At 33.8% G+C, this 16,754-nt stretch overlaps 1 protein-coding gene across 1 annotated transcript; it reads left to right on the top strand.

The window, feature by feature from the left end:
- The first annotated feature begins 265 nt into the window (after window positions 1-265).
- On the top strand, window positions 266-16,541 carry Ubc6 (Ubiquitin conjugating enzyme 6). Its single transcript, XM_023163437.2, has 3 exons — window positions 266-518; window positions 604-889; window positions 16,074-16,541. Exons 1-3 carry the CDS (start codon window positions 475-477, stop codon window positions 16,197-16,199), a joined length of 456 nt encoding a protein of 151 aa, XP_023019205.1. The 5' UTR covers window positions 266-474; the 3' UTR covers window positions 16,200-16,541.
- The last annotated feature ends 213 nt before the right edge of the window (window positions 16,542-16,754 follow it).

Genomic DNA, 16,754 nt, shown 5'->3' with positions numbered 1-16,754 from the left:
GAAATTTTGTATTTTATTTTCATCATATCGATGAATAAAGATGATTATTATCATTATTATTATTGATAGATGTTACTACAGAATAAATACAATTTTGTGTTTATATTCCATATCATTTCCTCCAATGACATCACAAACGTGGCAGCCAAAATTGTTGACATTTCGTAACCCCTCTACTTACTAATCCTGACCAAAACTAACTTGAAGAATTATTGATACCAACATGAATTTTTTTATGTCATCGTAAATATCAGTAAATGGATACATCGTCATTGGAGACTGAAATCTAGGGCTATTTATGTTTTTAAATCATTAGACATTAGATGTCCTTGCTTATATGACATGCCAAGAAAGATATTGTGGAGTTAAGACCGTAATTAAATCATTCATTAGTTTACAAATTCGTTGTGTTTGTACTACAGGACAACTCGATAATTTTTAGTGAAATACAACAGAAGTCGATTCTAAAATAAAATGTCTACCCCAGCTCGTCGGCGCCTAATGAGAGACTTCAAAAGGTAAGTGATTCATCTTCCTTAGTTCCATAAACCCCATTTATTCCATCCTTGAAACATGAAAAAGTTAATACGTGTGTTCTCGCAGATTACAGGAAGATCCTCCAACCGGGGTCAGCGGCGCACCCACTGATAATAACATTATGATATGGAATGCAGTTATTTTTGGACCCCATGACACCCCATTTGAAGATGGCACATTTAAACTAACTATAGAATTCACAGAAGAGTATCCAAATAAACCTCCCACAGTACGATTCGTCAGTCATATGTTTCACCCTAATGTTTACGCAGATGGAGGAATTTGCTTAGATATTCTTCAAAACCGATGGAGCCCCACATATGATGTATCGGCTATATTAACTTCCATTCAAGTAAGTGTAGAAAAGGATATTTGCGAAGGGGGTATCATTGCATTATTTCTGCCTTCACAAAGTTATTTCTTCAAATTATTTGTCCTATTATATGAAAGCCAGTGGAAAATGTTTAAATTTAATGAATGAAAAAAGGAAGATTATGAGGACGGTGTAGAAACTATTTGTTTTTCCTAAGTGTGAAGGTTAGAATACAGAAAAAATAACTATAGATCAAGCTACACAATCGTGAGCCTCACATCCATAAATACTTGTCATAGTTGGATATATGTTAATTGGGCTCATTTTGCTAGATTTCAAAGCAAGTGGGTGTTACTACTATAGGTTTTTCACTAAAGAAAAGAATAATGGTGGACCTTATAGGTAGTTACTTCAGATTTACCAACTTCTGAAGGGAAATCTAAACAATGCATTACTTTTGACGGCATTCTTCTTGAAATAAAACGAGAACAAATAGACATTGATAGAACAAGTGATTTCAAGGTTTCAAAAGTATGTGATTCAAATAGAAAAAGCACTGTTGTACAGAAGAGAATAAAGTTCTTGAAAAAATACCATTAGCTTAAAAGGAATTTAGGAAGATGAATACATACAATTGATCAAAACTAGTGACAGTGTTAATGAAGATAAAAGGCATTCAGTAAGTAGTACTTCCTAAAGAATGCAATATTTTTCAAAAGGTACAGGGCTACAAATTTTATTGTGTTTTATAGGAAATATAACCTTGAAAGTTGTTGTGGAATTGGCCGCGGTAGTAGTACGCCCGACTCACGATCGGAAGACCGTGGGTTCGATTCCTGCCTCGACCAGATATTTTTCTCGAGAGAATTTATCTGGTTGAAGCTGGGATGATTCTGCAACTGTGTTAGGAATCACACGTTAAAAGGTAAGACCTCGTTAGTCCTTAGCTCGCACAAGTTTCTCAACTTCTGAGAGTTGTCGTTCATATGGGGGTGACAGCTGATTAACGGGAAACCAGATTTTTAAACAGAAACTTAATATGACCTATTATCGTTTTTTCTAATTGAGGTAACGTATATAAAAAACACTTTGATGGAGATTTCCGCTTGACAGTTTACAAAACCACAACACGAATTTCGCTATACAGTTGCAACTTCAGGTGTCACAATTCTCAGTGTTTTGTTTGAAGGTGGTTGACAGTGTTTCGTGGTGCATTTCATTAGTTCAGACTTCCAATAAATTAATTTGAAATTCCTGAAAGAATCTGTAAAAAATTAAAAAGATTAGCTGAAAAATAATTATATTAAGAAAAATACTGAAATTACATTGAAATACAAGCTACAACCAAGAAATCAAAAAAAATGAACTATCAACACGAGATGAAAATTAAAAAATTATTTACAAGTTATAAAAATTAAAAATTAAAAGATTCCAAACCAAGTTACTTCACGACGTTTCGATTGTTAATATCTACAACTGTTATCACTTGAAGACGATTTTGGATACTAACAATCGAAACGTCGTGAAGTAACTTGGTTTGGAATCTTTTAATTTTCAATGTTTTAATTTTCATCTCGTGTTAATACTTCAAGTTTTTTATATTATATTATTACTCTTTATTAGCAAATAATGCTCTTCATAGTACAGTCAGTCACTTATAAAATACAAAACAAAAAAATATAAAAATAGAGACAAGTCACATTTTAAAAACAAGAAACTAAAAAACAAAACGAATTATTGATGACTATTACTTGAAATATATTCACTACATTTTCTTTTGAATGAATTCAACGAATCACAGCTTTTTATATAACTTGGCAAATTATTAAATGCAATCAGACTAGAACTATACAACGAGTCACAACCTATATGTTTTCTGTTGATATAAACATTTCCTATTCTATTTCTAGTGGAGTGTGTATGAATACTACTTGTGTAGGTTAACTGATCACTCAGATAATTTGGCAACATACTGCGTTTAATTTTAAATATAAATGTTAGCATTGCTTGTTGCTTGTATTTCATTGTAATTTCAGTTTTTTGCTATATATAATTCTTTCAGGAATTTCAAATCAATTTATATTAGACAATGGAAGTCCAAACTAATAAAATGCACAATTCTCGGTATTGCAATGCTATTGTATGATAACTTGCTATTCTATAGCGAAACACTTGTCATGGTTTTTCAAACTGTCAAGTGGAAATCTCACATTGAAGTGTTTTTTAATACGTTTTAACGGATTTTCATCAAATATCGGTCAGTTATATCATATAGTTATGGTGAATAATACAGTGCAATCGTTAATGTAGACATATTTTGCATTCTATCTGTTACGAGACCTGATCACTGTCATCACTACTTATTCCATCGAAACAAAATAACTATAATAGTACTACAATTGATTTGCATATTCAAGTACCAAAAATGTCCGTATATGACCAATTCGTTAGTGTTTGCCCCGATATCTGATATCTGATAAGAGTGTTCAGTTCTATATAAGCACACAGGTGAATAAACTGATTTTACAAGAACATACGTTTCACTTTCTAGTCTCCACTTTTGGTGGGTTTGGTAAAGAAAAAAAATATACAAGTATGGTCTTTGGTGTTTTATGGATTAGAGTTGTTTCCTCAACGAATTTACTGAATTCATATAGTGTGTTTTGTGCAAGTGTATGTGGGGTTGTTCAAGTGTTACTTAACGCAATTTAGGGGAAGGGGGGTCTTGTAAACCGTTACAAAGCGTTTCAGGGGGTTTCGAACAACGTGTTACGTAACATTGTTTTTTTTTTAATTCAAATATAGAACTGGGAAATGAAACTCCCCCAAATTGGCTACCATTTTCATTTTATGTTTTACGGGGAATCCCTCGACTGTATTCTATGTCATTTTTATTTTGTTCCCCCAATTGACAACCTTTTAGTTAACATTTTACAGGGAATTCCTAAACTGTATTGTATGTTATTCTTATTCTGTTCAAGTTGGCAGTATTCGTAATTGTTTTAAATGCATAATATGGAGTAGTAAATGGGAGTGGTCATCGCGCTTGCAACAATGTATATTTTTCAAACCTATTGCCGACAAATCACGTTATTTAAATTATGGATGATTTTTTTTTATTCAAGGATTGGTAAGCTATTATTTTATTTCCGTTAGCTTTCTGTTTCTTATTGCATTGCAACAGGTTAAATTAAGTATATGATTTTATTTCAAAAGTTTATTAGTGAAAATGAAGCTGAAATGGGAAAAAGCATGAGAAGAACAATAGATGATGAAGCCAAAAATATATGGGTCAAATCAATAAAACGAGGTAATTGAATGTAAGATTAGTAGTAAAAGTGTATTAGTTGAGCCTATTTTAACATACTTAACTAAATGTTAATTTATATGTGATTGTTAAATAAATGAATAAATTAAACAATATACACATTGCATATAGGTAATTATAAATCTTTTGTCTTATTCATTATTAGCGCAAACGCGATTTAAACAATAACAAAAGTATTTTAGCGACTTGCCAGTACTTTGTTCAACATAATTGTGACTTTTAGGTAAAAATGGTCACTTGGTTGTTACGTAACGTTTAGGGTGGGGGAGAGGGGTACTGTAAAACATCAAAAATCTTAAAAAATTGCGTTATGTAATACTTCAATGGCCCCTATGATAAAGAGCCAAGAAATTATTTTCAAATATGTTTCTAAACTTATAATCTAAATATAGCCCAGAAACTTAAACTGTAAGCTGAATAAACACGAATTAAAACCCATAGACAAAAATTTCGAATTTGTAACATTGAGGTAACATTAGCAACATTGTAAATTAGAAAAAGAGTATACATTTGTGACATATTGGAAAGTGACGACATTCAAATTTCTAAAGTGGAGTAATTTTTAAAACTATTTATAAATAATCGGAGACTTGATGAAAATCCAAAACATATTCAAGTAACATGTGAGATTTTCGCTGATTAATTTACAAAACCAAAACACCTTTTTCACTGTGCAATAGCTTTCTCAGACATATTTGTACTGTATGAACTAAGGTGACCGCCAAAAATCTGAATTTTGTTCGTCTGGACCCCACAAAACGATTCCCCTTTCCAGACATTGAGATAGCCGAAATTTGAGCTCGATTAAACGACGTTAACCCGTGCCGCTCGTCGCTCAAAATTTGAAAAAACCCAAATTTTTGGCCAAATAGCTGACATATGGAGCCATAACTCTAGAGTGGTAAATAATGAAAACACTCTTAATATCTCAAAAGAAAGCTAATGTTCTTCAAAATTTATATTCTATACATAATAGTTGTTATTTTAAGTTAGCCCAAGTTACAACAGCCTTTAGCCCCAAAAATGTGACCTGGTACCACTAAGAGCATACTTGGTATATTTTATTATTAAGTGGTAAATTTTGCTTTTTTTGGTATATTTTTGAGTTCAAAGTAGAAATATAATTTTAAAAAAACAAGTAATACTTATAAGTCTAATGACATTTTTTATATTTTAAAATAAAAAAATTAGGTATATAAGACATACAAAACAGACACAGAAAAGATACAGACGTAGTATCTACATCAGTTGATAATTTTACATAGTTATATAATCTTAGAGCTTTTGTTAAAGTAGTTTTTGAACCGTCAGGATATCAGGTTGTAAGTAAATACCGAGCACGGCATTTACTTACAACTTGCAGGACATATTGCTTTTGGTCTTCATCTTTTGTCAGAAGGTTGTTGAAGTCAGTTATTAATTTAACACCAAGCTGAGTCATATCATTAACTACTTTTAATGTTTTGACAATTTTCAGTACTTCTTGGAAGTCATTAGTTTGCGACGAGGTGTTTAGATGTTTTCTTAGGAAATCTGTTTTTATATTAAATCGGTCATATAGTGTAAACGGTTTTTTGATAAGTAAATTTACCAATCCTCCATGAACTACCTCTTTAAATTTTTCTTCCCTAACTTTTGGATTTATAACCTTAGCATGCTCTGATGGTTCATCTGTGCTACTGAGCAATTTATTAACCATTTACAACTTTTTCTCGTCTGTAATGGTGGGTTCAAAAAACGATAATCCCACCAACTCTGCATTGAAATACCACAAATGGTTCGAAAATTTGGTTTTCTGTGTCTGTTTTATATGTATTATTTATATACCTGATTTTATATATTTAAATAAAAAACGTTATTAGACTTCTCAGTATTACGTGTTTTTTATTATATTTCTACTTTAAACTCAGAAATATATCAAAATAAAGCAATATTTACCACTTGATAACAAAATATACGAAGTATGCTACTAGTTGTTCCAGGTCACGTTTTTGGGGTTAAAGGCTGTTGTAACTCGGTTTGACTTGAAATAACAACAACTATGTGTTGAATATAAATTTTCAAGAACGACATTAGCTTTCTTTAGATATTAAGCGTGTTTTTATTATTTAGGGGCCGTTCAAGTATTACGTAAGCAGATTTATTACAGTTATTCACCCCCCCACCCCCCTTGCCAGCAAAAGTAAGCAAAGCTCTTACCCCCTCCCCTCTCCCCCCATGCTTACTTACGTAAACATTTGTAAATCAATGATATTGTTTTTTTAATATTATAATTATAACGTTATACTTATAATTTGAAAAATAAGAAAATAGATTTAGGATAGAGATTATATTTTACTGATACGGTATTCAACATAGAGTAAAGGACAAAAATTATATCTCACCAACATAACAAACTTATTTTAAATTTTTGGTATACATATTAAATTCAAATTAACAGTCTTCAGTCCATGAAACACGAATACATGATTCTAAGTTTTTGATGACATTGGATTTCTTCGATTGCTGCTCAGTGTGAGTCTGCTCGCTTTCATCCGATTTTGGAATGTCTACGTCGTTCTCATCGAACCGTTCAACATCATGGTGCTCTAAAATTTTAATAATGCACATCAGTTCATTAGCACGACGAGCAGCGACTCTTACAGGTCTAACTTTCCTATCAATGTGCGTGTTTATTTTTTCATGGATCACTTGACGGAAGCATGATAAAGACCACACGTTTTGCATGTTCGACTTGATAGCCTCAATGCAGGAAATCTTTGAGTGAAGCACTTGAGGGTAAAGCTAAATTGACTGGAAGATTAAGAAATTGCCCTCCTTCATCCAAAACCAAGTCATCAACTGTTTGTTTTACTTTTACAGGTGCAAGAAATCTGTTGTCAAGTAATCTAAATAGGACACTTCTTGGCATTTTGTATTTCTACATTTTACAATTTGAAGCAAGTATTGGCCTTCACGCACATGTTCTGAATACCATTTAATGTCTGGAAAATCAGGAAGATCTTGTTCACCAGCCCAATACATTTTGCATTAACATTATAGCCATCAATTTCCATTGAACTCCATACTTCAGCTAATAAATTTCCTGCAAATTCGAAATTAGATTTTTCTAAATGTTCATCAATTGTAACACCACGTTCATCCAAATGAGACCCAAAATGGTCATGAGGCAATATTAAACCAGCCAGTTCCTGACTAAGAGGAGCCTTTCTGCGCTCACTCTGTTATACGCACTTCTTCCAGGAGCATTGGTTGCTAAAAACAATGCATCGAGATCATGTCGCTTAAAGTGTTGTATAGCAAACCCTATGACTTTTTGATAACGCGGATTTTCATCTGGCCCTCCATCAACCGTCATGATTACCACTGGTTTTACTAGTCCATGGTCAGTTTTAGCTAATGGTCGAAACCCTTCAAGTTCGAAAGCGTCTCGAAATACTGAGCATGAGTATTAGCAGTAGATGAACTATGCTTTCCACTTCGAATAGCGATGTATGTTGGTCCAGAATATCCAACGGCTTGCGGTTGTCCTAGCATATTGGAAGTGATTTTGATACCAGCATAAACAGATGATATTAATTTATGACGCTCAGCGATTACCCAATCGTGATCAGGCAATTTGATTCTATATTCCATGTGCATTAGAAGGTGCCTGCTTATTTGCCGCAGTTACGCCAATAGGGACTCGAGCTTTATCATCTTGAGATATGAAAAATACTTGATCTGGTCCAAGTATGGATGCTATGTTCTCTAAATAATGGATTGATGTTTCAGCAAACTTGCTATCTAAGTGGGTCTTGTGGTAATAAGTTTGAGCCCAAATGAGCTTAACAGGGACTGTCGATACATGTCTTCGTCCCTCTGCAGAATTAGATTTTCTGGGAATCAAACGAAGATATGTCCCACTGCGACTAATGTCAAATCCTATTTTACGTAATTTTTGTGTGATTTTATCAAGAGTTTTTATGCTGCGAATTGATTCCATTCGTCTTCTATCATCTGCTGCACTCCCAAATAAAGCTATATCCGCGATTGTTTTCAATAGTGAAGGTTGATTGCTTTCAAGATTAGGACGTCCCACTGAATCCCTCAGAGATAGTCTTTTTTTTATTTCTGGATTCTCATGACAAATATCTTCTAACTTTCTTTTTATACCATCCCTGTGTTTCTTCTGGGCAACTGCGTTTTGAACCTTTCTATTTAAAGACTATTTTGCTGTTTTTATTTCCTTGTGCAACTCAATGATATGTTTATCAACTTCAACACGGCTTGGCATAGTATCTCTTGCAGAATACAAAGCATTCAGATTTTTTTCGAGCAGAGCAATCATATTTTTCATAGCTTCCTGAGAAGGTTTTGCTCTCTGTTTATCTGTATTTTCATTAATTTCGCATTGCTGTTGTGATTCATTACCAGGTTTTATTTAGTTTCTTTCTGTTTTTTAATATTTGAAGCTGGCTGTATAATTTGTGTTTTTTCTGCAGGTTTACAGGTTGCCTGAAAATAAAAACTTTCTATGGGTTCTGCTAAAGACTCTCTTATTGAGCTACATAAATACAAAGTATGGCAATATATATGGTAATAAATACAAAACCCTATGGCTTTAAATATAATATCTTTAAACGAGCAATTCGTTCCTGTCAAAATACAGGGTGTTAGTTTTCTCTATATATGTATAAGTTTTCTCTATATATGCATAAAACACATCCTGTATTTTGTGAACAATTGACGGAATCAATATTGAGAAATAAATCTATATATTGAATTTTACCTTTATACTTTGAGATAGGACATAATATTTTCTAATCAGTCACTCACTAATTCTAATTCGTCACTCATCTTAGAAAAAAAAATGTAGTAGATTGGATTTATTCTTAGTCGTCGCTTGCAATTCTTCTTCGATTCTCTCAAATACAATAATATCTAGTTCCCTATCAGATTTTGCTTGTAATTTGTAATTTCGCCACACGTCGTTAACTAACTTGTACATTTTGTACTTTCATACTTGTATGATATTTTTTTAAACTTTCAAACACTTTGTCTATTTGAAACGACATCTTGTTTAAACATTAAACTTTGGCTGATGGAATCAATGGTAACACAAATGTTTTCTTTGCTTACAATACGTCTACTCGCTAGAGTATCCAAACGAAACAATACACTGATAGAAAAAATTTAGACAAGTGAACAGCGCGCGGTAATTCCCCTACTCGGTTCTAAAGCGAGTGCCTAAACGTATGCATTATTTGCGGGAATCCCCGAAAATGCGTTTCGTTTTCAAGCAAAGACAATGTGAGGGTTGCCATTCGTGTAAAAAAGTAAATAACTACCATGACGTAATCATCATCTAGACTCCCCTACCCCCATGTCATCCAAAATAAGCAAAGCAAATACCCCTCCGTCCCCCATAGTGCTCACGTAATACTTGAACGGCCCCTTTTACCGTTCTGGGATTATGGCTCCATATGTCAGCTTTTTGGACAAAAATTTGGATTATTTCAAACTTTGAGCGACGAGCGGCACGGGTTAACGTCGTTTAATCGAGCTCAAATTCCGTCTATGTCAATATTTGGAAAGGGAAATCGTTTTGTGGGGTCCAGGCAAACAAAATTCCAACATTTTTCCCTATCTAAGATCCGGTCACCGAGGTATGAACAGGCCTAAGTAATATATGTTTTTAAATGTAAAAGCAAAAGCATGCTCTGCAATACAAAATATTACATATCATATCATTACAAAATTATGATAAATTCTCAATCATCAGAAACAGTTTGTCTCATAACTATTATTGATGATAGTTTATTTTCAAATCTTCAAAATGTTTTATTAAAATTTGATTTTGATGTTTTTTTCCAGCCACATGAATATTTATACTTTTCAAAAGGTAAAAGGTTATCACCCTTGTGAGAATTACATTTACATGTAGATACTTCGCAAAATATTTTTGAGAATAAATCGAAGAAATCTGAATATGTTTATCAAAATAGTCCTCAAGGTCGTCTGGAAATAATGAATTTGTAAACAAGTATTATTTATGAAGTTGATAAAATATTATTGGCTTCCATTAAATTCTTTCTGCTTGTCTAAATTTTATCCCCAATGTTATATCTAGGGTTAGTTTGGTTTCAAACGGTTTCAAAAATTTTGAGTTACATAAATAAAGTAAACAATGTCTAAACTGGTTTATCATATGAAGGATAAATAACAAATTTGCTTTCTTTCACTTCGAAAACATAACAGTGACTTGGCATCTCCTTCCCGGTTTTGTATGGATATCAGGATATCATCGTCATGAATTGAAGGGGTTATATTTTTAGGAGTGATTAATTTTTGGGAAAGAAAGTTTTTGGCTTTCTACTACTCCATCTTGATACAAAAAACAAGGATGAGGGAATCTTCCAAGGAAAGGAAGGAAGTAATCAATTTTAAAATAAGTAACTCTATACATGGATGTGTAGATCATGTAAAGAAGTAACTTTCATATAAACATTGAATTACACGAAAGAAAAAATTCTTTCGAAACAAATACTTCCATATGAACACTGAATTACACAGAAGATACTTTTCTCTACTCAGTTTGTATTTCAAACATTCGTTGTGGAATAAAAATCAGATATCATTCACATGAGTTCTACTTTAAATGAATGATAATAAATTGAACTTACATGTAGCTGTTTCAAGAGGACTTTCTTTCAGTTTTGTCTGAAAGTTACTTCTTTGCATGATCTACACATCCATGTATATTTTAACATTGATTACTTCCTTCCTTTCCTTGGAAGATTCACTTATCCTTGTTTTTTGTATCAAGATGGAGTAGTAGAAAGCCAAAAACTTTCTTTCCCAAAAATTAATCACTCCTAAAAATATAACCCCTTCAATTCAAATAAGATTCCTCTTGGCTGGGATTAAATCAAATAGGTGAATGAATGACATTACGATGTCATCGATGACATGAGCAGATCAAGCTTATTCCGTGACATTGAAAATCGTAATTCATGAATGAACTGTGTGTATTTTCTATAATGTTATCCAATTTGGTACTGAAGAGCCTTGTGGCAAGTGTCTTAAAGCGAAACATCGATGTATACCAGTGAGGGTGACAGTGTAAGTGCAATTTATTACCATTCATTTAAAGTAGAACTCATGTGAATGATATCTGATTTTTATTCCACAACGAATGTTTGAAATACAAACTGAGTAGAGAAAAGTATCTTCTGTATAATTCAGTGTTCATATGGAAGTATTTGTTTTGAAAGAATTTTTTCTTTCGTGTAATTCAATGTTTATATGAAAGTAGCTGTTTCAGGAGGACTTTCTTTCAGTTTGTGTCTGAAAGTTACTTCTTTGCATGATCTACACATCCATGTATAGAGTTACTTATTTTAAAATTGATTACTTTCTTCCTTTCCTTGGAAGATTCCCTCATCCTTGTTTTTTGTATCAAGATGGAGTAGTAGAAAGCCAAAAACTTTCTTTCCCAAAAATCATCGCCATATTCCAAGCAATTCAAATAAAATAATACATGATTTATGTAAACCTTTCTATTCAGTCACTACATCCATTGGACAATATTCGTTCTGTATTTTTGAGTTTATTACTGTCAAACAGCCAGATAAGGTAGGTTGTCTTTGCTTTATATCATGATTAATATTTGTGCATGGGACATTCTCAATGTCCCATAGTATTTCTATACAAATATTTTGTATATGTGTTTCTCAAATTAAAACTCATCTCAGGTGTTTCTTTTCAGTTCTTCAAAACTCTTCTAGATTGGGTTCATTATGGGACAGCAACATAAATGTGGGGTGATTTAACGGATCAATCATTTCTTTCTTTATACCCATCACAACACTAGAACTTTCACAAAAATATTTTTGCACTCAATTGATAGCCAATTCAACGAGATATTCAGCATAATATTACTATAATGTAGCATAACATTTAGATGTTTCCTCTTCAAATATTCAATTCAGAATCGGTAAAATTTGAACTGTGGAAAATTATTAGATCTATGGCCTTTCAAAGTTCCATATTTTTTTATCGATCCAAAACTGTAATTTTTTGTTAACGTCTTTGTCTATTTGAATTTCTAATGTTCTTGTCTTGTTCATGAAACAGAAGAACTTAAATTACCCCAATATTGATTAAATTCACTTTTTTTGTCCACTGCTTTGTCAACTGGATATCTTTATTTTGGAATGTACCTAGATGCAACTAGAAAATCGTGTTTTTTTAATAAAATCGACAATTTTTCATTTATCTGCATTTTATTATCCTAAAAACAATGAATTTTTGAAAAATAACCTTGATAGCCTTACTCTTGATTTGCCATCTCAATGTATCCTTTGCTATTTTCATACATAATTTATTTTTATTCACTATTTTTGTTATTATTTGCTTTAGCCTTAGAGATTTTGGTAGGAAACCACTTTCCTGGAAGTCTGACTCTTGATAACAACACGCCCTCTTTGAGGGCGTAAATGCCCAAAAAAGAACGATTATAAGGTCGTCAAGAAGATTATCACAGAATCGGCCGTTGAATGAGCTATCAAATCGTTTCAGCCCTTCAAATCTCCTGGAGAAGACGGTACATTTCCAGCTCTTCTTCAAAATGAACTGGAAATCACTTTACCCATTCTCATAACAGCGTGGAATTAAATACCACCCAGTTATTTGTCAACAAGGGTAGTATATATACCTAAAGTAGGTCGGAAAGAGCCACACCCTACATCCTTCCTGTTGAAAGGACTTGAGAGGATACTGGACGGACACATCAGGAAGGTGGCTTTATATTCATCCCCCCTGAATAACTACCAGTATGCATATCAGACCGGCAAATCGACAGATTTAGCATTGAACAACCTTGTAGAGAAAATTTTCCAATCTCTTGACAACAAGGAAATTGCAGTTGCTGTATTTCTCGATATTGAAGGAGCATTTGAATTTATAGGATCATCTCTGGGTGAAAAAGGAATAGAATCGACGATAACTGGCTCGATCTAAGCCATAGTGGGGTACTATCTCCCCTTCTGTGTTGGCTACTGATAGGTAGTCAGACAGAAGAAAAGTAGATCTGCAAGCTTATGCAGATGACCTTGTCATTTTGGCAATGCCTACATCTGAAAGAGTAGCTTGTGATATCTTGCAAAGTACGATGGACGTTGTTGAGAGGTGGTGCCAGAAGGAGCATGTCAATCAACCCCAGAAAAACTGTGACAATCCTCTTAACCAGGAAGATAAAATTGAACGATTGAACGCCACTTTCCCTCAATGGTGAGGTCATTCCGTTTGGAACGGAAGAGAAATGTATTGGCATTGCCCTTGAAGCCAGGCTGTCCCTATGAACATGTCTAAGGATTTGTAATAAAACTTGGGTTTAATAAGGCTCCGAACAAATCCATTGGATTTATGTAATGATTGTTTCTTGAAAAAAAAATGTATTATTATTGTCAGACCAATGATCACTTATGGAGCAATTGCCTGGTGGCTTGAGTCTTTACAGAAAACGGCTTAGGTGCAGCTCTCTGGCTTACAGAGACAGGCTTGTCTAGCTATCTGTGGTGTCATCAGTACCTCCTGGTGCCATCTACCTCCTCTCCACATTTTTCTGGAGCAAGAGGCTAGATGGACTGCATATAGACTTGTGCACATCGCCATTAGTACAAATCAATCTAATGCCGAGTACAATAGACTGCTGGTTGACACTGGAAGTCACATCATTCTGGGAATGACACCTCTGACTTTGTGCCTCCAACTGTCAACTACGAACTGCCTTATAAAATACTATTTCCGAGTAGAGAGGACTGGATCCTCCGAGAGAAAGAAATATTAAGAGCAGATAATTGTTGTTCACAGATGGATCAAAAACATCTTCGGGTTCTGGTATAGGTGTTTTCCGTCGCAGACTCGGGACAGAGATATCGAACTGCCTAGGGAGAGATTGGTAGAGTCCTACCTCGGACAGTCGATCGACGTTGGAAGCTCTTGGCTCCTACCGAGCAACGTCTAAATTGGTAGCAAATTGCCAAAAATGACGCTCCTCAACAGGAAGACTTAACAAATTGTCTCTGGTCTAGATTTTTGGCCATATTGGCCTGGAAGGCAATGAGGCTGCTGACTGCCTTGCAAAGGAGGGTGTTACAAGCAGCTTCATCGGACCAGAACCTGTCATTGGCATCACTTTAGGCTTTGCCAAACAAATATTGAACTCCTGGATGGCAAAAAGATTTTGGGGACTTTTTGCAAAATTTTCCGGAATTGGCTCACTTCAAGACGTTCATTCACCCTTTGAAGCTTGAAACTAGTGTCCGACCGAAAGTTCGGTTTCGGTCGAGTTTCGGCAAAAAAGCGGGTTTCGGTTTCGGCGGCAAACCTGCCGAAACTACGACCGAAACTGAAACTGCATTCGGGAGTTATCGCGGTGTGATCGGTCATGTTCTCGGCGCGTTGAATTTCATACAAGCGACGAAGACATTTTGCCGCGTCCACGTGCCTAATAACTAAAGATAGATGATAGAATAATTTGTAGTCCTGGGATTATAATCGAGGTTGACAATAATTGTGATATGGGATATTGAAGAATAAAATCATATTTGATCTACATACATGATAAAATACATTTTAAGGGATGACTAAATATGAATATATAAAATGTATGAATTATATATAAAACGTAAATGTATAAAATATATGAAGTATGATGTATAAAATGTAACTCAAATATATAATGTGAAACTTATAGAATGTCAAATGAATTTTTAAAGATAAATGAATGAATATATACCATAACAATAAAATGAGATATTATAATCAATCACTGTGATTATCCATGAACAAATGCTCATTTTCAGCGATCAACTGAGTAAAATCTTGGAAGTTGTAAATACGGTTACTAGATAAGATACATTTCAATTTGGATTTGAATTTTTTCCGAGATGAATCTCGAATTTGAGATGGTAAGTTGTTATAGAGTCCCCTTATCAATTTTGGTGGTTTTTTGAAGCCTTGTTTTGAGTTCAACTTTTCTGGTTTTGTACCTTGTATCATAACTATTAATTACCTATGGTGATATTAGGTAACAACTCAAATAACTAAGTTTATATTTAATAGTATTGAAAAACCATTAATAATATTCAAAAGAAGAAACTACACCTGAAATAAACACCTCACCTATTTTGAGTAATTTTAAGGTGCAATTGATATTATTTCTTAAACAAGGGGTTGTTGTTGATTTGTTGATTATCAATAAGTAAAAATGTTGAAGACTGCATAACGTCGTGATTTAAAGATAAAAAAATATAGACTGGCTGATTATAATAACGTTTTCTTTATTTTTTTCTCAAAACATAATCCTTGTGAGGAAGTTTCGGATTCGGCCGAAACTGAGACCATTCCCGAAATTCGGTTTCAGTCGTAAAAACCAGTTTCGGTCGGACACTACTTGAAACCAAACAGTTGTTGGACTACAGAGGGGTTGTACTATGATGTCTAACAGGCCTTCTCACAGGTCACGGTCGCCTAAATCATGATATGCCGGGACTCAGATTGTCGAAAGACAGTGTGTGTCACCTCTGAAAATGATGAAACAGCAGAGCACATTCTTGGTGCCTGCCCCGCTGCGGGGCGAATCAGGTTTTCAGAGTTTGGCAGAGCCACACTCTTACCATCTGACCTGATCACTCACCATATAAACTAATCGGTTAAGAAACTGGGTTTATTTGGTCTAGTGTGAACAGGTGAGAGCCTCAATAAACCCTTGCGGGTTGCGGTGGAGGATCGAGTAGACCCACTTACTTTTGACCTAAGCTAATTTATTATAAAAATTGTTAATCAAATGTTATTTTCAAAAAATGTCCCTGTTCTTCATTATTGGTAATAAGTTATTTACTTTTCCAGTCTCTACTTAGTGATCCAAACCCAAATTCGCCTGCGAACTCTATGGCTGCGCAACTGTACAAAGAGAACAGAAGAGAATATGAAAAGCGGGTGAAAGCTTGCGTAGAACAGAGCTTCATTGATTAGCACACTTTTGGAAGCATTTACCAGATCTACTATCACGCTTCGAAATTATGGCAACCCCTTTTTTTCTAGTTACAACTTCAATACCTAGGTTTTATAATTTTTTTGAGAATAAAAGCAAGTTTTCAAAGGCAAATGTGAATACCTTAGATTTGAGTGGATGTTTTTTTGCTGTGTTTATGTACTGGGTGTTTCTGTAACGACAGCCATACGCTTACAATGATGTATCTATTTACTAATTCTTGTATTTTCTTTTGAGTTTATGGAAACATCTATAACGACCTACACTATTAGGAACCCAATTTTTGTGATTATTATTGTATTAAAACCAGTTTTGGCGTCTGATTTTCGTTTGGCTTTTTATCACTCTCTTCAAACTTATTTTCACGTGGATTAGGTAGTTAAATGTTATTTAATTACATATACTTAATAAATTATTACAATTCACAAAGTTGTTTTTTAACTTAGTCCAATAATTTCAGTGAAGGAAAAATTTTGACTACAAAATTTTTTCCTCATTTTGGCAATTAAGTTTTGTTTCGAAATTTGGAGGTGGTT

The sequence above is a fragment of the Leptinotarsa decemlineata genome, unplaced genomic scaffold (assembly GCF_025532065.1).
Source record: "Leptinotarsa decemlineata unplaced genomic scaffold, Ldec_3_MD MMD2_tig00000026_RagTag_RagTag, whole genome shotgun sequence".
Taxonomy (NCBI): Eukaryota; Metazoa; Arthropoda; class Insecta; order Coleoptera; family Chrysomelidae; genus Leptinotarsa; species Leptinotarsa decemlineata.
Note: the sequence above shows the minus strand (reverse complement) of the source record. Positions and strands in the feature narration are given on the sequence as shown.